Below are 24,037 nucleotides of genomic sequence, written 5' to 3'. Positions count from 1 at the left end.
TGACGTTCAACGTGACACCGTTATAGGATACCACCTTTTCAACAAGTGTCGAATTTACTGCCCTACTAAAGCTGCCCCGGTCAACTGTAAGTGCTTTTATTGTGAAGTACAAAATGTCTAGGAGCAACAGCGGATCAGCCGAGAGAGAAGTGGTAGGCCACACAAGCTCACAGAACGGGGCCGCCGAGTGCTGAAGGGCGTAGCACGTAAAAAATTGTCTGTCCTCGGTTGCAACACTCACTACTGTTTTCCAAACTGCCTCACTTCACCATCTGGCAGTCCGACGGACAAATCTGGGCTTGGAGAAAGCTACCTGCTCCAATGCATAGCACCAACTGTAAAGTTTGGTGGAGGAGGATTTATGATATTTGGCTGTTTTTCATGGTTTGAGCTAAGCCCCTTAGTTCCAGTGAAGGGAAATCTTAACGCTACAGCATACAATGACATTCTAGATGATTCTTTGCTTCCAACTTTGTGGCAACAGTTTGGGGAAGGGCCTTTCCTGTTTCAGCATGTCAATGCCCCCGTGCACAAAGTGAGGTCCATACAGAAATTGTTTGTCAAGATCGGTGTAGGAAAACTTGACTGGCCTGCACCGAGCCCTGACCTCAACCCCATCTAACACCTTCGGGATGAATTGGAACGCCAACTATGAGCCAGGCCTAATCGCCCAACATCAGTGCCCGTCCTGACTAATGCTCTTGTGGCTGAATGGAAGCAAGTCCCTGCAGCAATGTTCCCTTTCTAGGGAGTTTTTCCTAGCCACCGTGCTTTTACACCTGCATTGTTTGCTGTTTGGGGTTTTAGGCTGGGTTTCTGTACAGCACTTTGAGATATCAGCTGATGTACGAAGGGCTATATAAATAAATTTGATTTGATTTGATGTTCCAACATGTAGCGGAAAGCCTTCCCATAAGAGTGGAGGCTGTTATAGCAGCAAAGGGGGGGGAACAACTCCATATTAATGCCCATGATTTTGGAAGGAGATGTTTGACGAGCAGGTGTCCACATACCTTTGGTCATGTAGTGATATACACACACTCCAGACTCCAACATTCGGGGTGGCAGTGGTTAGAGCATTGGACTAGTAACCGAAAGGTTGCAAGTTCAAATCCCCGAGCTGACAAGGTACAAAATCTGTCATTCTGCCCTTGATCAGGCAGTTAACCCACTGTTTCTAGGCTGTCATTGAAAATAAGAATTTGTTCTTAACTGACTTGCCTAGTAAAATTAAAATAAATTCCTTGTCTGAATATTTATATGCTTTAATTCTATTATTTGACTTTCAGATTTGTGTGTACTGTTATGTTAGATATTACTGCACTGTTGGCGCTAGCAATATTAGCATTTCGCTGTGTATGCAGTAGTGGGGAAAGTACCCAATAATACTACCTGAGTAAAAGTCTAAAAGTATTTCGTTTTAAATATACTTATGTATCAAAAGTTTAAAAAATAAATTCAAATTCCTTATATTAAACGAACCAGGTGGCACTATTGTCTTTTTTGTCTTTTTTAAATTGACACACTCCAACACTCAGACATGATTTACAAACAAAGCATTTGTGTTTAGTGAGTCCACCAGATCAGAGGATGACCAGGGATGTTCTCTGTTTAGTGAGTCCACCAGATCAGAGGGAGTAGATGACCAGGAATGTTCTCTTGATAAGTGTGTGAATTTGACCATTTTCCTGTCCTGCTTAGCATTCAAAATGTAATGAGTACTTTTGGGTGTCAGGGAAAATGTATGGAGTAAAAAGTACATTATTTTCTTTAAGAATGTAGTGGTGTAAAAGTAAAAGTTGTCAAAAATATAAATAGTAAAGTACAGATACCCTAAAAAAATATTTAAGTAGTACTTTAAAGTATTTTAACTTAAGTACTTTACACAAATGTGTGTATGGACCAATAACATTTGATTTGAGAAGTAGCGCACTATGTTGGGATATAGGGTGCCCTTTTCCTTATCATTTAACCCCTTCAGTCACTCAGTCTGTTTATGTCTCAAAATACTGAAGAGATTTGATTGTAATCTTCTCCGTCTATAGAGCCAGGACCAGTGGGAACTTGATCTGAACAGGGTGGTGACAGAGTTAAGCCGCAGCCGGGCTACTAGAGGCCTGGGGCGAGTATAGGAAAATACCTAGACATATGTGAAATATTTGCACATTTGAAGCCTATCATTGTAATGATTGCCTCACTCTGTCTGTGTTGAGCGGAATCAATTCGGGACACTAAACTTTTGATTAGCCAGATTGAAGATGGAAATATTTTTATTTTACTAGGCAAGTCAGATAATAACAAATTCTTATTTTCTCGGGGATTCGATCTAGCAACCTTCCGGTTACTGACCCAAAGCTCTAACCGCTAGGCTACCTGCTGGTTACTGACCCAAAGCTCTAACCGCTAGGCTACCTGCTGGTTACTGACCCAAAGCTCTAACCGCTAGGATACCTGCTGGTTACTGACCCAAAGCTCTAACCGCTAGGATACCTGCTGGTTACTGACCCAAAGCTCTAACCGCTAGGATACCTGCTGGTTACTGACCCAAAGCTCTAACCGCTAGGATACCTGCTGGTTACTGACCCAAAGCTCTAACCGCTAGGCTACCTGCTGGTTACTGACCCAAAGCTCTAACCGCTAGGATACCTGCTGGTTACTGACCCAAAGCTCTAACCGCTAGGATACCTGCTGGTTACTGACCCAACACTCTAACCACTAGGATACCTGCTGGTTACTGACCCAAAGCTCTAACCGCTAGGATACCTGCTGGTTACTGACCCAAAGCTCTAACCGCTAGGCTACCTGCTGGTTACTGACCCAAAGCTCTAACCGCTACTAACCGCTAGGCTACCTGCTGGTTACTGACCCAAAGCTCTAACCGCTAGGCTACCTGCTGGTTACTGACCCAAAGCTCTAACCGCTACTAACCGCTAGGCTACCTGCTGGTTACTGACCCAAAGCTCTAACCGCTAGGCTACCTGCCGCTCCTGATTAACGGGTTGTATAACTGGAGGATAGGCGACACAGACAAGCTTGGTATCGGGATTTATTGTCATGGTAACCATGTTAGCATTGTCAAAGGAAGTGAAATAGATAACAAACAAAAATTAAATGAACAATCAGAAATGAACAGTGAACATATTTCTCTCTTTCTTCTGTCAAGCTTCTCCAATGCAAAGCAGGAATGACCACTCGCCGATATAGGTGAAATAATAAGCATTTTCATTTGTAAAGCATCTTCTACTACTCAAGGCGCAAAATAATAACACAACTAATAAAAACAATCCAAACCACAGAACACAGACAACAAACAAAACTATATACAGCTGGACATGAGGACAGAATTAGCAGAGGTTCTGGAAAGCTTTACTGAACCGCACGGTCTTGAGCTGTGCCATAAAGGAGAACAGAGACTCTGGAAGTGGGTTCCACAGCCGCAGAGGCGACAATAAAAACGCGACAATAACAACACAGCGCAGTTATAGAGACAAGAGCAGAGCACAAGAACAAGCGCTGCTTTGTTGTCACAAGTCTCAACATAGGGTATGCTATCAGAAATAGTCTGAGTATTTCACGTAAATACATTGCTTAGGCTAATATAGAGCATCTATAAACTGGGTCATTCTACGAAATGATTCCATTTGCGTCCCTTTTGATATTCTAAGTAGAAATTGTGCAACAATACTTCATTTTCAAAAAGCCTGTTATATTCAATGAAGTGCGCTGTCATATAGACCACATGGCGAATTCAGCACCAACACCAAGATCGAAACGACTATTGTTGGAGACAGTTTTGTAAAGGTTTATAGCAGACCGAGGCCCGTTTCATGGCAGCGTATGATTCCTTCACAGAAAGGTTCGGCTGCAGACTAAGATCCGCTACTGGCTACGGTAGTCTAAAATGCATCCGAAGCGATATAGGCCCATTATCAATAACGACATTTTTTGTTGCAAGACCGGTTTTTGCTGTTCCTTTACCGTTATGGTGATACGGCGTGATTTTCCAGCTTCCGATGTGATGCTGTCCAAGCAATGCTGCATTGCTTCTCCCCTCTCCCTCTCTTACCATTATATCACAGCCTTCTACTAGAAAGACACGAAGGCGACTATACTTACGTTTAAGCAGGTTGCCAACGATGTTATTATCGTGTCAATAGTATCCACCTTGTCCTTTGTCCTCAATATTCACGCGAATAATAGGCCTAATCACTGACGCTTGGAATATGTTGGTTTTTTGCTCGCGCCCAGCGCTCGACAACGCAGAAGAGGCGCATAAACAGGTCTACAGTACGTTATTACGTCACCCCGGATTCAGCTCAGCCCTCTCTCATAGGGATTCCGTCAGGTCCAATACCGTGAGGATCAAGTACATACGTTCTGGAGGTCAGCTACCCGCTTTTGGGCGATCCGCAGTTAGGTGGGGGCCAAACTTGGGCGGTTTCTTCTACGACACTAACCCGGTTTCCATCCAACTTTTTTTTAATGCGAGTTAGGTATGTCGGGCAAAACATTTTAATGACAAGCCTGATGGAAACAGAACAACTTTCCAAATGTCGACAAAAACAAAATAGGAAAGACAAGGTGAGCTATTTTTTTGTCGGTAAAATTAATTACGCGTGAAATGTAGGTGGAAACGCTTGTATTCACAAATATATATATTGTTAAGTAGGCAAATCAGTTAAGAACAAATTCTTAGTTTCAATGACAGCCTAGGAACAGTGGGTTAACTGTTAACGACAGATGTGTTCCTTGTCAGCTTGGGGGTTTGAACTTGCAACCTTCAGGTTAGTAGTCCAACACTCTAACCACAAGGATACCCTGCCGCCTACACTCTAACCACCACGCTACCCTGCAGGATCTATGGTTGATTCTAGATGAAATAGTCAACTCTGTTACAGTCAACCCTGTCACTTTATTTGGCACTTAATAGGCACTTGCTATAGTATGTATTTGTTACTTTTGAGATGGGAAAACATGTTTTATATTAAGTTGAACATGTGCTATTTATGACAGAATATTATAATTAGGTGAAATAAAAGTTACACTCCCCAAAAGGTACTCAATTGGTGGAATGACCCGAGTACTGAACTGGAGGTGGGAGAGCTAACGATGCATCTACTGTTGCTCTCTCCTCAGACTCTTAGAGAAGCTATTTCAATCTGATATTTCTCCTATGGTCTAAAATAGATGTGTATAGAGGACTCCTCTCTAATATAACATGTCACACATTGTATCAAACTGATGGAATGTTAGGTGTCTCATTGAAAGTCTAACATCTACCATGACTACTGGATGTTTCAATTCTAATAAATAACAAAACAATCCACACCGTAACAACAATATTGCTTTTTTACTAAATGCTTTTATTAATGAATAAAACTTTGTAACAAAAATGACATCATCAAACATCACTGGCCTGACTTGAGCAGCTCTGCCCGGGGATGGAGCCAGCAACTTAGCTGCTACCGGTCCGGTCCAGGCTACCTGCAGACCTCCTCCCAGACCTCCTTTTCAGCACCTCCCCTTAACGGGAGAAGTGGCGGAAATGATCAGAGTTGCATTCAACTAGAATAAAGATGAGAAACTCTGGTCTGTGGAGCCACTGGTCTGAGGGGAGGACTTCTGTTGAAACCATTTCCATTTTTGGGATGTTTTCTAGGACTGTAGAGGTGGTAAGCAGAGATGAATTTAACTAGGATACAGATGAGAGTCTCTGTTCTTGGGAGGAGGGTCACTGACCTTCGATGGTTTGTTGCCTGATAATGAGGATACTTGCTGGCTTGAGGAGACTATAATGTTTTGAGGAGGAAATGTGGCTCGATGACTTAAAGAGGAGGAGGAATTATTGGGCGACACTTTTAATTACCAACGTAACCTCAGTGGAACTGTGGCTTCATTGAGTTCCAGCTCTAGGCAGACAGCACGTCAGGAATGCTGTAAGACATCACAGAGACAGGTAAGTATCTATATATTTACATGTGTGTTGCATGTACACTAAACCCTCACATTTGGATAATGGCACTTTTTAAAGTGATGACATGTATATTAACAGTGTAAAACATGAATAGATGTTTAAACATTCTTTACCTCATCCTAATTTTCTTCCAGATGCTTGGCTTTTTCTTTGTCTTTGTGTTGGAGATTGGCTCTGATGTGTCAGCCTCTTCTGGAGCTTCTAGCTGCTGGCTGTCTGGCCCCCCCTGATGGTTCTCTGGCCCCTCCTGCTGGTTCTCTGAACTCCCCTCCTGGTTGTCTGCCCATGCCTGTTGCCTCCTTGGCCTTTCCTGGTGGCCATCAGCAGATCCAGTGTTGATTTGAGTATCAGCCTCCAGATTAATCTGATCCAGGTAGTTTTCCTTCATCCTCTCCACCTCCTCCTTCAGTTTTTGAAGAGTCTGTTTTTTAAGCAGGGACCGCTCTCTCCACTGCTTATTGAAATCCTCCATCTTCTTCCTTCTCTCCTCAGCCTTCAGCAGCTCCTTCCTCTTCTCCCTCTCTCTCTCTGCCCTGGTCATGGTGGTTGTTAGCCTTGTGTGTCCAGGGATGGCTGGGAGGGGAGAAGAAGTAGAGTTTACATTCAACTTAGTGGATCTGGTATCAACTTAAATGTAATGGACACAGGGAATGAAGAATAGAAAACACAATTGGATCTCAATGATTCTTTACTCTTTTCAGTTGAGCAAGGCATGGAATATGTCAATAAAGTGCAATAATTCCCATCCCGAATTGACCTGGTCCTAAGATGAACATGAGTCCAGAATGGCACCTATTCTTAGTATAGTGCCAGGGCATATGTGATCGCTTAGGGCCCCATGGCCACTAGTAGCCCCCGGATCCCCCCAAAACACGTTTTTGTGTGTGTTTCTTATGAACTCTTTCTGGGTCTCTACTTAAGTCTTGAGAGTTAGACTAGTAGATAACACAGTGAGTCCCCATTTAAAAATTGGTTGTTTCAGTCAGTATTTTCTTGTTAGTTCCACTCAATTAGCCCAGTCAAAACTGTTATCAGCAGTATTTGGCCTATGGTCTTTATTCTTTGGACAGTAGTTTTATATTGAAACAATGATGCAGCATGATGACTGGTGTGGAACTTATGTGTGTAGAGGAGACTACAGAGGATGATGTCATAAGTAGAGGGAAAACAGGTCTTACCTATGTGGACGATCTTATGGCCCTCCTCAGCCTCTCTCTGATACGTTCTCTCTATCTTTCTGAGGTTCCTCTTCTCCCATGTTTTATTCACCCAGCCCACAGCTCTCCTTCTGATACTTTTATCAGGTGGGAGAATGTCCTCCTTGTCATCTTCCTTCTCCTCCTCCTCTAACTCACCCCTCTTGTACTCAAGGATCTCCCTTCTTTCCTCTTCCACCATCTCCTCTCTTTTTTTTGTCTCTATTATATTTTCTCTCTCTCTGATTAAAGATAAATGGCCTTCAATGGCTCTCTTTTTTCCTCTATTGAAACAATCTGCCTCTCCTGACTCTTAGTCTCAACATTTCTTTCTGTCTAGCAATTTCAATCTCTTGTTTTCATATCCTGCTCCTCTTGTTGTCTTGCCCTCTCCTGTTTTCTTTCCAAACAGGTCTTGATTTGTTGTCCTCTTTGTGGACGATCTTCTTGGCCTATTGAAGACTTCCCGTGCTTTTGCTTTAACATTAACTACTACATGTTTCTTCATGCTTACTTCCTTTCCTCTCTCTTCTCTTTCCCTGTACTCTTCCTGCTTCCTCCTCATGTTTCCTGCTTACTTCCTCCTCTCTTCCTTAATCACTTCCTGCTTTTCTTCCATCTGACAGGTTCTATCTCTCATTCTCTATCTTTCTGATTTTTTCCTCTTCTCCCATGTTTTATTCACCCTTTCTCTCATAATCATCTCTCCTTCTCTCTTTTATCAGCTGATGGGAGAATTCCATCTCTCTCTGTCATCTTTCTCCCTTTCCTCCTCCTTAACTCCTTTTGTTTTGTCTCTCCTCTTTCTTTCCTCTTCCATCATCTCTCTCTCTTTTTTTCTCTTCTCCTTCTATGTCAATTTGATTCTGTCTCTCTAATTAAAGATAAATATTTTCTCTCCTCTTGTTGTTTCGTCTTCTTTCTCTCATCTCTCTCTGTCTCTCTCTCTCTCTCCTCCTCTCTTTCTTCTCGTTCATTTCTTTCCATGTCTATTTGCTTTTCAATCTTTTCTTCTTTCAATTTTTTTATCCTGCTCCTCTTGTTGTCTTGCCCTCTCCTGTTTTCTTTCCATCTCCTGTCTCGTCTTTCCTCCTTCTCCCTCCATGATTTGTTGTCTCTTTCTATGTGTTCTCGTTCATTCTCCCCTTCAACACTTCTAACCTCCTCTCTTTACGCCTATTGAAGACTTCTTCCATGCTTTTGCTTTAACATTAACTATATGTTTCTTGAAGACTTCCTCTCTTCTCTTTTGCTTTTCTCTTTTTTTTTCTGTTCATTAATTCTGTTTCCATCATTTTTCTTCTGCTTCCTCCCTTTCTTCATAATCATCTTTTCTTTTCCATCTCTTTCTTCCTTTGTCATCTCTCTCTTCTCTCTTCTTCTCGTTCTTCCTCTCCATCTCTTTGCTTCTGTTCAAATCATCTCTTCTTCTTCTTTTCTTCCATCTCTCTCTCTGTCTTCTATCTCTCAGTTCTTCTCTTCCATCTCTATTTGCTTCTGTTTACATCTTTTCCAAAATCTTTTTCTGTCTCTCTTCTTCTCTTTCATAATTTTCTGTCTCTCTTCCTCTTTCTTTTTTCTCTCTGTCTCTCTTCTTTTTCTTCCTCTTCCATCTCTTTTTGCTTCTGTTCAAATAGTTCTTTTCATTCATTCTCTCTTTCAATCTCTTTCTGTCTCTCTTTCTCCCTCTCTCGTTCTTCCTCTTCCATCTCTATTTGCTTCTGTTTACATCTTTCTTCTTCAATTGTTGTTGTCGTCTCTTCTCTTTCATAATTTTCTGTCTCTTCTCCATTATCTTTCTTTTGATTCTCTCTGTCTCTCTTCTTCTCGTTCTTCCTCTTCCATCTCAATTTGCTTCTGTTTAAATTTCCATCTTCATTTTCTTTTCTTCTCTCTTCTTCTCTTTCCTTTTGCTTCTGTTTACATTATCTTTCTCTCTCTTCTTTCCCATCTCTCTGTCTCTCTTCTCTCTCCTTCCTCTTCAATCTTTTCTGTCTCTCTTCTTCTCCATTATCTTTCTTTTTGATCTCTCTGTCTCTCTTCTTCTCGTTCTTCCTCTTCCATCTCTATTTGCTTCTGTTCAAATAGTTCTTCTTCATCTTTCAATCTTTCTGTCTCTCTCTCTCTTCCTCTTCCATCTCTTTTTGTCAATCTTCTCTGTCTCTCTTCTTCTCTTCTTCCATCTTTTGCTTCTTTTGTTCTTCTTCATTCTCTCTTTCAATCTCTCTCTGTCTCTCTTTCTCCCTCTCTCTTTCTTCCTCTTCCATCTCTATTTGCTTCTGTTTACATCTTTGTTCTTCAATCTCTCTTTCAATCTCTCTCTGTCTCTCTTCTTCTCTTTCCATAATTTTCTGTCTCTTCTCCATTCTCTGTCTTCTGATCTGTCTCTGTCTCTCTTTCTCCCTCTCTCTTTCTTCCTCTTCCATCTCTATGTGCTTCTGTTTGCGTCTCTCCTCTTCTTCTTCTCTCTCCATCTCCTTCTTCTTCTCATCTTCTTCTTGTCTCTGTTTTGGTATTTTCTCCATTCTCTTTCTTTCTACCTCTTTCTGTTTGTTGTGCTCACCCTCCATCTTCTCCTCCATGTCCATTTGGTTCTGTTTCCATTTATATTTGTCTGTTTCCATATTTTCTAATTCTATCTGCTGTTCCTTGATTCTCTTGAAGACTTCCTCCAATTCAGACGTCTTTTTGTCATTGATGAGGGCCGTCTCCATCTCCATCTCTCTCTCCACTCTATTTTTCATCTCCTCTTCACTTCGTCTCCAATCATTTTCTCTCTCTCTGTCTCTATCAAATGTTCTCTCTGGTTCAGTCTCGTCTTTCAATCTAATCTCTTCTTTCATTCTCACAACCTCTCTGTCTAACACTAGTACATTTTGGTTAACCTGTTTCACTCTCTCATTCTGTCTTCTAAACGCTTCTTTCGCTCTTTCAAATTTGATTTTGTATTGAATCTCTTTTGTTGTCATATCTTCTTTCAGTCTCTCAACCTCTCTCTCTAACTCTTTTACCTTTTCGTTAACCAGTTTGACTTTCTCATTCTCTACAATACGCATGTCTCTTTCTCTTTCCAATATGATTTCCTTCTCAATCTCTTTCAATCTCTCAATCTCTCGTTCTAACGCTTTTATCGTTTCTTCTGCTTGTTCCACTTTCTTCTTCATTTCTTGTCTTTCCAATTCTGCTTTTCTCTCCCTTTCCATCTCCCTTTCTCTCTCTCTTTCCCTCTCTCTTCCTGTTTCAATAGGTTTGTGGTTCCAGGCCAGTCTTGGTCGCTGCTCCTCCATGACTTTCTGCCATAGCCTCAATCTCTCAATCTCTTGCTTCATTTTAAAAGGTAAAATTAGTGATAATCTATTACCAAGACATACTTTCAAAGGATTTGCAGAGAATGATACACAGAAATACAACCTAGAGCTAGGTAATTGAATCAAACACTGGACAACATCAATAGCAGGGTCATGTTGATCAATTCATCTGGACAATTCATTGTCAATTAATGTATTGACATGGTTTGTAAAAATTATGAGACAAAAAATTATGAGAAATTATGAGACAGGAAAGGAATAAAAGTTAACATTAGGTTAGCGTACCGCTGTCTGCCACTATTCATTTTCAGCTGGGTAAATATACACTGCCTTTTAATAATAACAATGACATGTCTTACGTGGGCCAGTTGTAGGTCCACCATCAGTAGATCCAGCAGTTGTTTGAGTCTGTGGATCTCCTGCAGTTTTCTCTGGTTCTCCATTGCTTCTGTGGCTCTCTCTGCTTCTCTCTGTCTCTCTGCTTCTCTCTGCTTCTCTCTGTCTCTCTGCCTCTCCTCTCTCTCTCTGCCTGCCTCCCTCTGTCTCTCTGCCTCCCTCTGTCTCTCTGCCTCCCTCTGTCTCTCTGCTTCTCTCTGTCTCTCTGCTTCTCTCTGTCTCTCTGCTTCTCCCTGTCTCTCTGCCTCTCTCTGGCTCTCTGCCTCTCTCTGGCTCTCTGCCTCCCTCAGTCTCAGGATCTCAGCCTTCCACTCTTTCATTAAACCCCTTTCAACTCTTCTTCTCCTCCTTTCATCTTTTAAAAGGGCTCGGAGATGGTCTGTCTCAGACTGTAATTCTTCAATGATCTTGTCTTTCTCCGTTCCACCATTCCTCTTCTTCTTTTCCTCCTCCCAGAGACACACTTGAAGTCTGTCCATCTCCTTCTTCTGGTTTCGGATCGTTCGATCCTTCCCCATCAACTCAAGCATGTGGGCTTCCTTCTCTGTATAGGTCTTCTTCTCTTCTCTCAGGAAGTGAACCTCCATCTCTGCCTGCTTGTAGCTGGGAGCAAAGGAATGTCAACACATTATTTAGGAAGTGAACTCAGACAATTTACTACAATATTACAATAATAATTCAACTTCTGCTCAATTTAACTGTCTTTAATAACACAAATCACACAACTGTGACTTACAATATGTGAATGTGATGAGTTGACTGTCCATGATGGCCAGAGGTGGGTAATGTGTCACTCTGGTCCAGGGCGTTACGTACAGCTTGCAGACACTGAGCCTTCCTTCAGCAAGCCGCACATAATGCCCTGGACCAGAGCTAGGTTATGTGATGAATGACTTACAGACTGTTCCATATGATAGGAGGAGGTAAGAAGACAGTCCCAGTAGGAGACGGAGATCGTCCAGAAGAAGAAGAGCTGTCCATCTCCTCAGAGACTGCAGGAAAGGTCTACAAGTTTTATTTCTGGAAAATAAAGAGATGCCTTCGTTCAGCAACAATGTGTGTTTCTATGTTTCTGTCACTAGATGGTGCCATTGTACACAACATTTACTCACCAGGTCAGTGAATTCAGAAACAGTCTTCAGAGTTGAGTCCTCAAGCTCTAGCCTACAACCCATCATGCATCAGCACAACTAATATAATAATACCTCATCACAACTTCATAATCACAGTACACCTGGATTGTGTTCACAAAGTGTTTCAGGGTAGGAGTGCTGATCTAGGATCAGGTCGCCTCCTGTCCATCAAAACGTATTCAGTTTAATTTAAAAGACCAAACTGATTATTGATCAGCACTCCTTCTATGAGACTTTGTGAATATGAGCCTATGTGAAAGAACCTTTCTGGCATATGCTGGCTAGACAGTACACAGACAATTCAGATAGTCCGACAGACAGACAGAAGAGTAGATACAGATGGAGTGATTGATAGCAACAGAAATAACGAAGCGGATGGTTAATGTATTGTAAACTTTTGTAAATATTTGACTCACCTCAAATCACACGTGTCAAACCTCAGTTTTAGTGTGGAACCGAATGATATCTTCGGCATTAACTTTCTGTGTTCTGGAGCTGTATTGTTGCGTCATTTGGAACGCTTGAGCGTCATAATCCGTTCACCGCGCCTGCTTGATTGACAGCTTGGGGTTCTCCTGCGCATCAGTGTCCAAAAGTCGATAATGTTTAGCTACTCATAATTGATAAAGACATTTATAACTATTTTCACTTGACTTTAATTTCGTGTATTTTTGCCTAAGGTTATTTGGAATTCTATGTTGTGTGATTTGTCTTTAATGGCCTAAAGTTAAATGAAATACAAACAGCAACCATAGCCTACAAACATTTCCCACACAAATACAAATGTGGGTGTTTAGTGACAATACAAAATAATAACATTACAGCCATAACTGTACAAACAAACATACAATCACAACTCTCTCCCCACTATTTATTATTTCTGCAGTGAGGATTCAACCCCTTTAGATAATGATGTTGTAATTTATCTACAGAAAAACGTTGTTCTGAGCTCAACAAGCAGTTGTAGCAGTATGCAAATCATAGAGCCAGATGAATGGCTCTTTCACCGATGCAATTCGGTTCCCGAGGTTCAACAAAAATATCCGTTCAAAAAGAGCCGTTCGTTCGTGAACGACACATCACCACACTGTAGTTCTCCACCATTTCGTATCGTGAGCTGGAGGAGCGTTCGTCCAACTTCTCATCCAAGTAAATGGCAGCGGCGCATCATCCATCCGCTGAAAACCCAAGGGACTGGGAGGATAGTTCACGATGCAACAAGCGTTTGGGGAGGACATTCATTGAAACGCAATGACTGTTTTTAAATTCTTGAGGGACTCTTGCTCCAGGGGAAATCTCAGCAGTGATGTCTCTGCTGTGCGTCAGAGGTGGGATCTTTTCCTTCTTCACTATGCTTATTATACTGTACATATCGGTCACATTAATGACATTGCACTCAGGAAAGTTGTCTGTAGGCTATTGGGGAGATGAGCATAGCCCGTTGAGTTGTCACATTCCCCTCCAAACATGACCTGGGATGTGAGAAGGGAGCTATTCTATAACACATGTAGAGGACATGTTGTCTTTATATGTATATTATATTTTGGTTTTATTTTTCATATTTGATTGATGATTAGCCCTATGACTTTTGATTCCACTTTGGCTACCTTGCACCATATTGTCCTCTCTTGCTATATCTTAAACTTTATGCCCTTGTGCAGATCTTCTCTCTAAACAATATTCATGATAGTTTGAATGAGTTGAGTAAACTACACTGTTATTAGCTTCTCAGTCTGTACTGTACTGTCCCTGGAAGACTCTCCACATAGTTCACCTAGATCCAGTCCACTTTGTACCACTGGTCAACTCATCATCCAAACCTCTGATTAGTGAATCAGGTGTGCTGGTGGTGGAATACATGATATGAGCTGGTTAGGGGGAGGACAGGTTTGAGAAGGGAAAGACTAAATGGACTTTTCTGACCAACATCCCATTGACAGCCCGTCTGACCAAAACTTAAAACGGACCCGAACCTAAACACTAAAGATAACCAAACCCTTAAGCCTTAAAGGTAGTCATCACCAGACTGTAGTTTCTCTCTGTGTGTCCAGTAAACCTCCTCTCATCATGGGTGTGATTCAGACTGTAGTTTCTCCCTGTGTGTCCAGTAAACCTCCTCTCATCATGGGTGTGATTCAGACTGTAGTTTCTCCCTGTGTGTCCAGTAAACCTCCTCTCATCATGGGTGTGATTCAGACTGTAGTTTCTCCCTGTGTGTCCAGTAAACCTCCTCTCATCATGGGTGTGATTCAGACTGTAGTTTCTCCCTGTGTGTCCAGTAAACCTCCTCTCATCATGGGTGTGATTCAGACTGTAGTTTCTCCCTGTGTGTCCAGTAAACCTCCTCTCATCATGGGTGTGATTCAGGCTGAAGCTGGAGAGGCAAGTTGCAACCAGCCCGACCACTTTATTACTAGTTGGGGATGGATAGTATCTCTAGAGGTACAGTAGGACATTTCCATGTAAAATTATTGTCTATTAAGTATTGGTTGTGAAATGGTTAGATATTACTTGTTAGATATTGCTGCACTTTCAGAACTAGAAGCACAAGCATTTCGCTGCAGTCGCAATAACATTTGCTAACCATTTGTTGTGACGAGTAAAATGAAATCTAATCTAAATGAAATCTAATCTAATTGGGTGTCAAATGAAATGTAATTCTAGATACATTTTTCAACCAGTGAAGGCTTTGATTTCTGGGTCAACAGATGGAAAAGGGATCTTAGAAAACATCACCAGAAAAAGTCTTATAAGGTCCAATATCAGAACTACATAAAACCAGAATCATGTTGACATAAAGACCCCTGACTACTATTATCAACACTCACATTTAGGTTTGGAGAAATCATTAACCTTCTTTAAGTTTCAGAAATATTATCTTGTGCCTTGTAATTCCGTTACCAAAAACCCATGTAACTTCAAGATATTTTCACATTTGTCTTTGTGAGGAGGGGGGATAATGAAAGTTCACAGAAGTAATGGTGGAGCTAACAATTAGTTCTAGTGATTTTTCTCATGTATATTTTTTGGGTGAATTATTAAGTGATTAAAACTCATAATTCCGTTACCAAAATGCTCGTGGAATTACCAAGAAATCTGTAACCGAATTACTGCAACTGAATTGGCTGAAATGGGAAATCATGGTCACAAACCACAATTGGGTCACCTGGTACGGTCCTCCTTTCCACTGGCATATTGTTCAGCTCATAACAGTTTTCTTTCTCTTCTCTGGTGGTCAAATTAAAAGTGTTTAAAACAGTCTGTCTGGAGAATCTCCCTCTGCATGCTGAGAGTGTTTGGTGCATGCTGGGAATTGTATGAGTGAGTGTTGTGTAGAGTTACATATCCTGCTTTTTCTTTTACATGTATTTTTCTTGGTGGTGTCTTTTCTCTCTTCCTATGCATCATTAAGGTTATCAGTATTGTTATTTAGTTGTTGTAGTATAATTAAGTACATTGTTTTTCGTGTTGAAATTGGCTTTGGCGGGGGTGGCGACCCACATGGGGATGCCGTCCCTGTCACTTCAGCAGGGCTTTAGGTGTGTTACTGAAGCTACTGTCACTCACCGTGGAGGAGTTTCTGGTCGCCATAGGAGAGAAGGTGGGATATGAGAATGTTGCTTATGCGTCACGGATGAATAAAGCGGTGGTGGTTTTGCTTAAAGAAGAGAGTCTTGTAGATCGTATGGTTGAGCATGGTGTACTTCTTAAAGAAGAGAGTATTGTAGATCGTATGGTTGTGCATGGTGTACTTCTTAAAGAGAATCTTGGTTGAGCATGGCATACTTCTTGAAGAGTCATGGTTGAGTACTTCTTAAAGAAAGAGTCTTGTAGATCGTATGGTTGAGCATGGTGTACTTCTTAAAGAAGAGAGTCTTGTAGATCGTATGGTTGAGCATGGTGTACTTCTTAAAGAAGAGAAGCATGGCGTACTTCTTAAAGAAGAGGTCTTGAGCATGGTTGTCATGGCGTACTTCTTAAAGAAGAGAGTCTTGTAGATCGTATGGTTGAGCATGGCGTACTTCTTAAAGAAGAGAGTCTTGTAGATCGTATGGTTGAGCATGGTGTACTTCTTAAAGAAGAGACTTGTAGATCGTATGGTTGAGCATGGTGTACTTCTTAAAGAAGAGAGTCTTGTAGATCGTATGGTTGAGCATGGTGTACTTCTTAAAGAAGAGACTTGTAGATCGTATGGTTGAGCATGGTGTACTTCTTAAAGAAGAGTCTTGTAGATCGTATGGTTGAACATGGCGTACTTCTTAAAGAAGAGACTTGTAGATCGTATGGTTGAGCATGGTGTACTTCTTAAAGAAGAGTGTCTGGGGGACACGTATGGTTGAGCATGGTGTACTTCAGATTCTCGCCACGCCACCTGGTAGATGGCGACCTGTCAGGTAGGACGCTTCCAAGCGTAAATTAAAGAGATGTGCTCGGAGAGGGTGGAGAGGAGATCTGATGGTTCTCAGTTCAAGGCATGTTTTGATAACCTAGAAGGATCTTAAGAGGAGAGAGAGATAGCATTTAGCAGTGCGGAGCACGCCATTTTTAAAACAGAGGAAGCAGTCTGAATTGTTGACTAGTCATGAAACCTGACTGTTTTGGATCAAGGAGATTCAGAGAGAGCAAATGTCCAGTTTTTCCTGAGAGCTGGCCAAATCGGCACGTTAAGAGTTTTGGAGAGAAAAGAAAGAAAATTCAGTCACCAAAACGTAATTTTTGACATCGGAGGGATCGAGAAACATGGCAAAGGTTTTTTCAGAAGGGGTGCAACTCTTGTAGACACTTCAGCACGGCTTTAGGTGTGTTACTGAAGCTACTGTCACTGTGGAGGAGTTTTGGTCGCCAATTTCCACGCAGGAAGGTGGGATATGAGAATGTTGCTTATGGTCAATCTTCCAATGGATGAATAAAGCAATGGTGGTTTTGGGGAAAGAAGAGTCTTGCAGGCTCATTATGGTTGAGCATGGTGTACTTCTTAAAAACAGAGTCTTGAGATCGTATGGTTGAGCATGTTTTGCCGAAGCTTCTTAAAGAAGAGAGTCTTGTAGATCGTATGGTTGCATGGCGTTTGAAGAAAGTCAGAGTGGTTTTTCTTTTAAAGAAAAGCTATGTACTTCTTAAAGAAGATTGATCTTGTATGCATAATTGAGCATGGTGACACAATATTCTTAAAGAAGAGTGTCTGGTTGATCTTATGGTTGAGCATGGTGTACTTGTTAAAGAAGAGTCTTGTAGATCGTATGGTTGAGCATGGCGTACTTCTTAAAGGAATGTTTCTTCAAGTTACGCCGCTCTTCTCTCCGTCAACAGGGGTAACGATTTTGAATGTACCGCCGTTTATACCCAATGAGCTGTTGGATCGCGAGTTATTGTGGTTTGGGAAGTTCTCAAGTTCAATTAAGATTGTCCAGTTGGGTTTCAAACACCCGGCATTGAAACAGGTGAGGTCGTTTTAAACACCCGGCGTTGAAACAGGTGAGGTCGTTTCAACACCCGGAGTTGAAACAGGTGAGGTCGTTTTATCACCCAGCATGGAAACAGGTTAGGTCGTTTCAAACACCCGGAGTTGAAACAGGTTAGGTCGTTTCAAACACCCGGCGTTGAAACAGGTTAGGTCGTTTCAAACACCCGGCGTTGAAACAGGTTAGGTCGTTTCATCACCCGGAGTTGAAACAGGTTAGGTCGTTTCAAACACCCGGAGTTGAAACAGGTTAGGTCGTTTCATCACCCGGAGTTGAAACAGGTTAGGTCGTTTCAAACACCCGGCATTGAAACAGGTTAGGTCGTTTCGGCGACAGGTGTTTATGTTTTTGGACTCACCGGAGCAGACTTTGGAGTTATCGTTTAAAGTCAAGTATGACAATAGACTGTATATGGCTTATGCTAGAACAGGTAGTCAACGGTGTTTTGAGTGTGGTGATGTTGGCCATAAGCGATATGCTTCTCCCGAAAAGGGAGAAGGCAGAGGGAGGGGTGCAGGTGGTCCTTGTAAGGACTGGGCCCACTGACTACAGGCAGAAATTAAAACAAGAGGCTCCCACGCTGAGGTCTGTCCAACGCTGGTCAGACCAAGCTGACTCTACACTCCAAGACTGCTTCCATCACGTGGACTGGGACATGTTTCGTATTGCGTCAGATGGGAATATTGACGAATACGCTGATTCGGTGTGCGAGTTCATTAGAACGTGCGTCGAAGATGTCGTTCCCATAGCAACGATAAAAACATTCCCTAACCAGAAACCGTGGATTGATGGCAGCATTCGCGTGAAACTGAAAGCGCGAACCACTGCTTTTAATCAGGGCAAGGTGTCTGGCAACATGACTGAATACAAACAGTGCAGCTATTCCTCCGTAAGGCTATCAAACAAGCTAAGCGTCAGTACAGAGACAAAGTGGAATCTCAATTCAATGGCTCAGACACAAGAGGCATGTGGCAGGGTCTACAGTCAATCACGGACTACAAGATGAAATCCAGCCCAGTCACGGACCAGGATGTCTTGCTCCCAGGCAGACTAAATAACTTTTTTGCCCGCTTTGAGGACAATACAGTGCCACTGACACGGCCTGCAACGGAAACATGCAGTCTCTCCTTCACTGCAGCCGAGGTGATTAAGACATTTAAACGTGTTAACCCTCGCAAGGCTGCAGGCCCAGACGGCATCCCCAGCCGCGCCTCCGAGCATGCGCAGACCAGCTGGCCGGTGTGTTTACGGACATATTCAATCAATCCCTATACCAGTCTGCTGTTCCCACATGCTTCAAGAGGGCCACCATTGTTCCTGTTCCCAAGAAAGCTAAGGTAACTGAGCTAAACGACTACCGCCCCGTAGCACTCACTTCCGTCATCATGAAGTGCTTTGAGAGACTAGTCAAGGACCATATCACCTCCACCCTTCCTGACACCCTAGACCCACTCCAATTTGCTTACCGCCCAAATAGGTCCACAGACGATGCAATCTCAACCACACTGCACACTGCCCTAACCCACCTGGACAAGAGGAATACCTATGTGAGAATGCTGTTCATCGACTACAGCTCGGCATTCAACACCATAGTACCCTCCAAGCTCGTCATCAAGCTCGAGACCCTGGGTCTCGACCCCGCCCTGTGCAACTGGGTACTGGACTTCCTGACGGGCCGCCCCCAGGTGGTGAGGGTAGGCAACAACATCTCCTCCCCGCTGATCCTCAACACGGGGCCCCACAAGGGTGCGTTCTGAGCCCTCTCCTGTACTCCCTGTTCACCCACGACTGCGTGGCCACGCACGCTCCAACTCAATCATCAAGTTTGCGGACGACACAACAGTGGTAGGCTTGATTACCAACAACGACGAGACGGCCTACAGGGAGGAGGTGAGGGCCCTTGGAGTGTGGTGTCAGGAAAATAACCTCACACTCAACGTCAACAAAACTAAGGAGATGATTGTGGACTTCAGGAAACAGCAGAGGGAACACCCCTATCCACATCGATGGAACAGTAGTGGAGAGGGTAGCTAGTTTTAAGTTCCTCGGCATACACATCACAGACAAACTGAATTGGTCCACTCACACTGACAGCGCCGTGAAGAAGGCGCAGCAGCGCCTATTCAACCTCAGGAGGCTGAAGAAATTCGGCTTGTCACCAAAAGCACTCACAAACTTCTACAGATGCACAATCGAGAGCATCCTGGCGGGCTGTATCACCGCCTGGTACGGCAACTGCTCCGCCCTCAACCGTAAGGCTCTCCAGAGGGTAGTGAGGACTGCACAACGCATCACCGGGGCAAACTACCTGCCCTCCAGGACACCTACACCACCCGTTGTTACAGGAAGGCCATAAAGATCATCAAGGACATCAACCACCCGAACCACTGCCTGTTCACCCCGCTATCATCCAGAAGGCGAGGTCAGTACAGGTGCATCAAAGCTGGGACCGAGAGACTGAAAAACAGCTTCTATCTCAAGGCCATCAGACTGTTAAATAGCCACCACTAACATTGAGTGGCTGCTGCCAACACACTGTCATTGACACTGAGCCAACTCCAGCCATTTTAATAATGGGAATTGATGGGAAATGATGTAAATATATCACTAGCCACTTTAAACAATGCTACCTTATATAATGTTACTTACCCTACATTATTCATCTCATATACATATGTATATACTGTACTCTACAACATCGACTGCATCCTTATGTAACACATGTATCACTAGCCACTTTAACTATGCCACTTTGTTTACTTTGTCTACATACTCATCTCATATGTATATACTGTACTCGATACCATCTACTGTATGCTGCTCTGTACCATCACTCATTCATATATCCTTATGTACATGTTCCTTATCCCCTTACACTGTGTATAAGACAGTAGTTTTGGAATTGTTAGTTAGATTACTTGTTGGTTATCACTGCATTGTCGGAACTAGAAGCACAAGCATTTCGCTACACTCGCATTAACATCTGCTAACCATGTGTCATGTTTGTCATTTATTATCATGTCTTGTCCCTGTGCTCCCCATGCTATTCGTTTCCCTCTGCTGGTCTTATTTGGTTCTTTCCCTCCTTCTATCCCTCTCTCTCCCCCTCCCTCTCTCTCCTCTCTCTATCGTTCCGTTCCTGCTCCCAGCTGTTCCTATTCCCCTAATCATCATTTAGTCTTCCCACACCTGTTCCCGATCCTTTCCCCTGATTAGAGTCCCTATTTATTCCTTTGTGTTCCGTTCCTGTCCCGTCGGTTCCTTGTATTGTATTCACCATGCTGTGATTGCGTTTCGCCCTGTCCTGTCGTGTTTTTGCTGTGATTGTGTATCGCCCTGTCCTGTCGTGTTTTTTTGCCTTCATCAGATGCTGCGTGTGAGCAGGTGTCTCTGTCGACTACGGCCTGCGCCTACCCGGCGACCTGCAGTCTGTGGCCGCTTCTCCAGTTATTTCATGGGTTCGGAAACATGACATTCCTTTCAGAGAGTTAGATAAGCCTACGCCCATGTTCGCCTTAGATGGTAGTCATCTTCCCAGTATCAGATTTGAGACACTACCTTTAACCCTCACAGTATCTGGTAACCACAGTGAGACTATTTCTTTTTGATTTTCCGTTCACCGTTTACACCTGTTGTTTTGGGTCATCCCTGGCTAGTATGTCATAATCCTTCTATTAATTGGTCTAGTAATTCTATCCTATCCTGGAACGTTTCTTGTCATGTGAAGTGTTTAATGTCTGCCATCCCTCCCGCTTTCTTCTGTCCCTACTTCTCAGGAGGAACCTGGCGATTTGACAGGAGTGCCGGAGGAATATCATGATCTGCGCACGGTCTTCAGTCGGTCCCGAGCCAACTCCCTTCCTCCTCACCGGTCGTATGATTGTAGTATTGATCTCCTTCCGGGGACCACTCCTCCTCGAGGTAGACTATACTCTCTGTCGGCTCCCGAACGTAAGGCTCTCGAGGATTATTTGTCTGTGTCTCTTGACGCCGGTACCATAGTGCCTTCTTCCTCTCCGGCCGGGGCGGGGTTCTTTTTGTTAAGAAGAAGGACGGTACTCTGCGCCCCTGCGTGGATTATCGAGGGCTGAATGACATAACGGTTAAGAATCGTTATCCGCTTCCCTTATGTCATCAGCCTTCGAGATTCTGCAGGGAGCCAGGTGCTTTACTAAGTTGGACCTTCGTAACGCTTACCATCTCGTGCGCATCAGAGAGGGGGACGAGTGGAAAACGGCGTTTAACACTCCGTTAGGCATTTTGAGTACCGGGTTCTGCCGTTCGGTCTCGCCAATGCGCCAGCTGTTTTTCAGGCATTAGTTAATGATGTTCTGAGAGACATGCTGAACATCTTTGTTTTTGTCTATCTTGACGATATCCTGATTTTTTCTCCGTCACTCGAGATTCATGTTCAGCACGTTCGACGTGTTCTACAGCGCCTTTTAGAGAATTGTCTCTACGTAAAGGCTGAGAAGTGCTCTTTTCATGTCTCCTCCGTTACTTTTCTCGGTTCCGTTATTTCCGCTGAAGGCATTCAGATGGATTCCGCTAAGGTCCAAGCTGTCAGTGATTGGCCCGCTCCAAGGTCACGTGTCGAGTTGCAGCGCTTTTAGGTTTCGCTAATTTCTATCGGCGTTTCATTCGTAATTTCGGTCAAGTTGCTGCCCCTCTCACAGCTCTTACTTCTGTCAAGACGTGTTTTAAGTGGTCCGGTTCCGCCCAGGGAGCTTTTGATCTTCTAAAAGAACGCTTTACGTCCGCTCCTATCCTCGTTACTCCTGACGTCACTAGACAATTCATTGTCGAGGTTGACGCTTCAGAGGTAGGCGTGGGAGCCATTCTATCCCAGCGCTTCCAGTCTGACGATAAGGTTCATCCTTGCGCTTATTTTTCTCATCGCCTGTCGCCATCTGAGCGCAACTATGATGTGGGTAACCGTGAACTGCTCGCCATCCGCTAGCTCCTGTGGCGAACACACAGGGCTGGGAGGGGCCACTGCTCCTTTTGTCGCTGGGACAGAATTACAAGAACCTTGAGTATAACCGCCTGCCAAAACGCATCAATGCCCGCTGCTTCTTAAGAGCCGCCTCGTTTCGAGTTTGTGATTTCTACCGTCCGGGTAGGCAAGAACACCAAGCCTGATGCCTTATCCCGTCTGTTTAGTTCTTCTGTGGCTTCTACTGATCCCGAGTAAGCTTCCCCATGGGCGGTTGGGGAAGAAAGACAGGTTAAGCAAGCACTCACGACACACTGCGCGCGCGCTTGTCCTAGTAACCTTTTCGCCCTGCTCACTTCCGGGCTGTTCTTCAGTGGGCTCACTCTGCCAAGTTAGCTGGTCATCCCGGTAAGTTCGAGGCACTCTTAAGGCCTATTCGCTAGCGTTTTTGGTGGCCGGGAGCGTGACACGCGCCGTTTCTCGTGGCTGCTTGTTCGATCTGCGCGCAGACTAAGTCGGGTAATCCTCCTGCCGGCTGGCCCCAGACCGCCTCCCATTCCTTCTCGACCATGGTCTCACATTGCCTTAGACTTCATTACCGGGTCTGCCTTGTGTCTGGCGGGGAAGACTGTGATTCTGACGGTTGTCGATAGGTTCTCTAAGGCGGCACATTTCATTCCCTCGCTAAACTTCCCTTCCGCTAAGGAGACGGCACAAATCATTATTGAGAATGTATTCAGAATTCATGGCCTCCCGTTAGACGCCGTTTCAGACAGAGGTCCGCAATTCACGCTCACAGTTTTGGAGGGAGTTCTGTCGCTTGATTGGTGCGTCCGTCAGTCTCTCTCTTCCCAAGCCTTCATCCTCAGTCTAACGGTCAAGCAGAGAGGGCCAATCAGACGATTGTCGCATACTACGCAGCCTTTCTCAGAACCCCAGGCTTTGGGCAGAACAGCTCCCTGCAGAATACGCCACAACTCGCTTCCTTCGTCTGCTACCGGGTTATCTCCGTTTCAGAGTAGTCTGGGTTACCAGCCTCCTCTGTTCTCATCCCAGCTTGCCGAGTCCAGCGCTCCCTCCGCTCAAGCGTTTGTCCAACGCTGTGAGCGCACCTGGAGGAGGGTGAGGTCTGCACTTTGCCGTTACAGGGCACAGACGGTGAGAGCCGCCAATAAACGCAGGATTAAGAGTCCAAGGTATTGTTGCGGCCAGAGAGTGTGGCTTTCCACTCGCAACCTTCCTCTTACGACAGCTTCTCGTAAGTTGACTCCGCGGTTCATTGGTCCGTTCCGTGTCTCCCAGGTCGCCAATCCTGTCGCTGTGCGACTGCTTCTTCCGCGACATCTTCGTCGCTGGCCCATCCTGTCTTCCATGTCTCCTGTGTTAAGCCCTTTCTTCGCACCCCCGTTCGTCTTCCCTCCCCTCCCGTCCTTGTCGAGAGCGCACCTATTTACAAGGTACATAAGATCATGGACATGCGTCTCGGGGACGGGGTCACCAATACTTAGTGGATTGGGAGGGTTACGGTCCTGAGGAGAGGAGTTGGGTTCCGTCTCGGGACGTGCTGGACCGTTCACTCATCGATGATTTCCTCCGTTGCCGCCAGGATTCCTCCTCGAGTGCGCCAGGAGG

The 24,037-nt window shown here is 44.0% G+C and overlaps 3 protein-coding genes and 1 long non-coding RNA gene across 4 annotated transcripts in view; all 4 read right to left on the bottom strand.

Annotated features, from left to right (window-relative positions):
• Positions 1-5,364: 5,364 nt before the first annotated feature.
• On the bottom strand, positions 5,365-7,442 carry LOC124034690 (chemotaxis regulatory protein ChePep-like). The gene is made up of 3 exons (XM_046348166.1): positions 7,153-7,442; positions 6,088-6,547; positions 5,365-5,934 (listed from the first exon to the last, which is right to left on the bottom strand). Exons 1-3 carry the CDS (start codon positions 7,370-7,372, stop codon positions 5,910-5,912), a joined length of 705 nt encoding a protein of 234 aa, XP_046204122.1. The 5' UTR covers positions 7,373-7,442; the 3' UTR covers positions 5,365-5,909.
• An 849-nt stretch (positions 7,443-8,291) lies between these two features.
• LOC124033057 (vicilin-like seed storage protein At2g18540) lies at positions 8,292-10,956 on the bottom strand. Its single transcript, XM_046344981.1, has 3 exons — positions 10,838-10,956; positions 9,607-10,493; positions 8,292-8,346 (listed from the first exon to the last, which is right to left on the bottom strand). Exons 1-3 carry the CDS (start codon positions 10,919-10,921, stop codon positions 8,292-8,294), a joined length of 1,026 nt encoding a protein of 341 aa, XP_046200937.1. The 5' UTR covers positions 10,922-10,956.
• Positions 10,957-11,783: 827 nt separating this feature from the next.
• LOC124034692 lies at positions 11,784-12,861 on the bottom strand. Its single transcript, XR_006838616.1, has 3 exons — positions 12,424-12,861; positions 11,987-12,038; positions 11,784-11,894 (listed from the first exon to the last, which is right to left on the bottom strand). It is a non-coding gene; the product is annotated as an uncharacterized LOC124034692 (long non-coding RNA).
• Positions 12,862-15,526: 2,665 nt separating this feature from the next.
• Positions 15,527-24,037, bottom strand: part of LOC124033056 (extracellular matrix organizing protein FRAS1-like) — a 10,195-nt gene continuing 1,684 nt past the window's right edge. The window contains exon 3 of the mRNA XM_046344979.1: positions 15,527-15,587. Within this exon, the coding sequence (XP_046200935.1) occupies positions 15,527-15,587 (61 nt within the window). The remainder of the gene's footprint in view (positions 15,588-24,037) is intronic.

The sequence above is a fragment of the Oncorhynchus gorbuscha genome, linkage group LG04 (genome assembly GCF_021184085.1).
Source record: "Oncorhynchus gorbuscha isolate QuinsamMale2020 ecotype Even-year linkage group LG04, OgorEven_v1.0, whole genome shotgun sequence".
Classification (NCBI taxonomy): domain Eukaryota; kingdom Metazoa; phylum Chordata; class Actinopteri; order Salmoniformes; family Salmonidae; genus Oncorhynchus; species Oncorhynchus gorbuscha.
The sequence above is the reverse complement of the archived record's forward strand: the minus strand, read 5'-3'. Positions and strand labels throughout refer to the sequence as shown.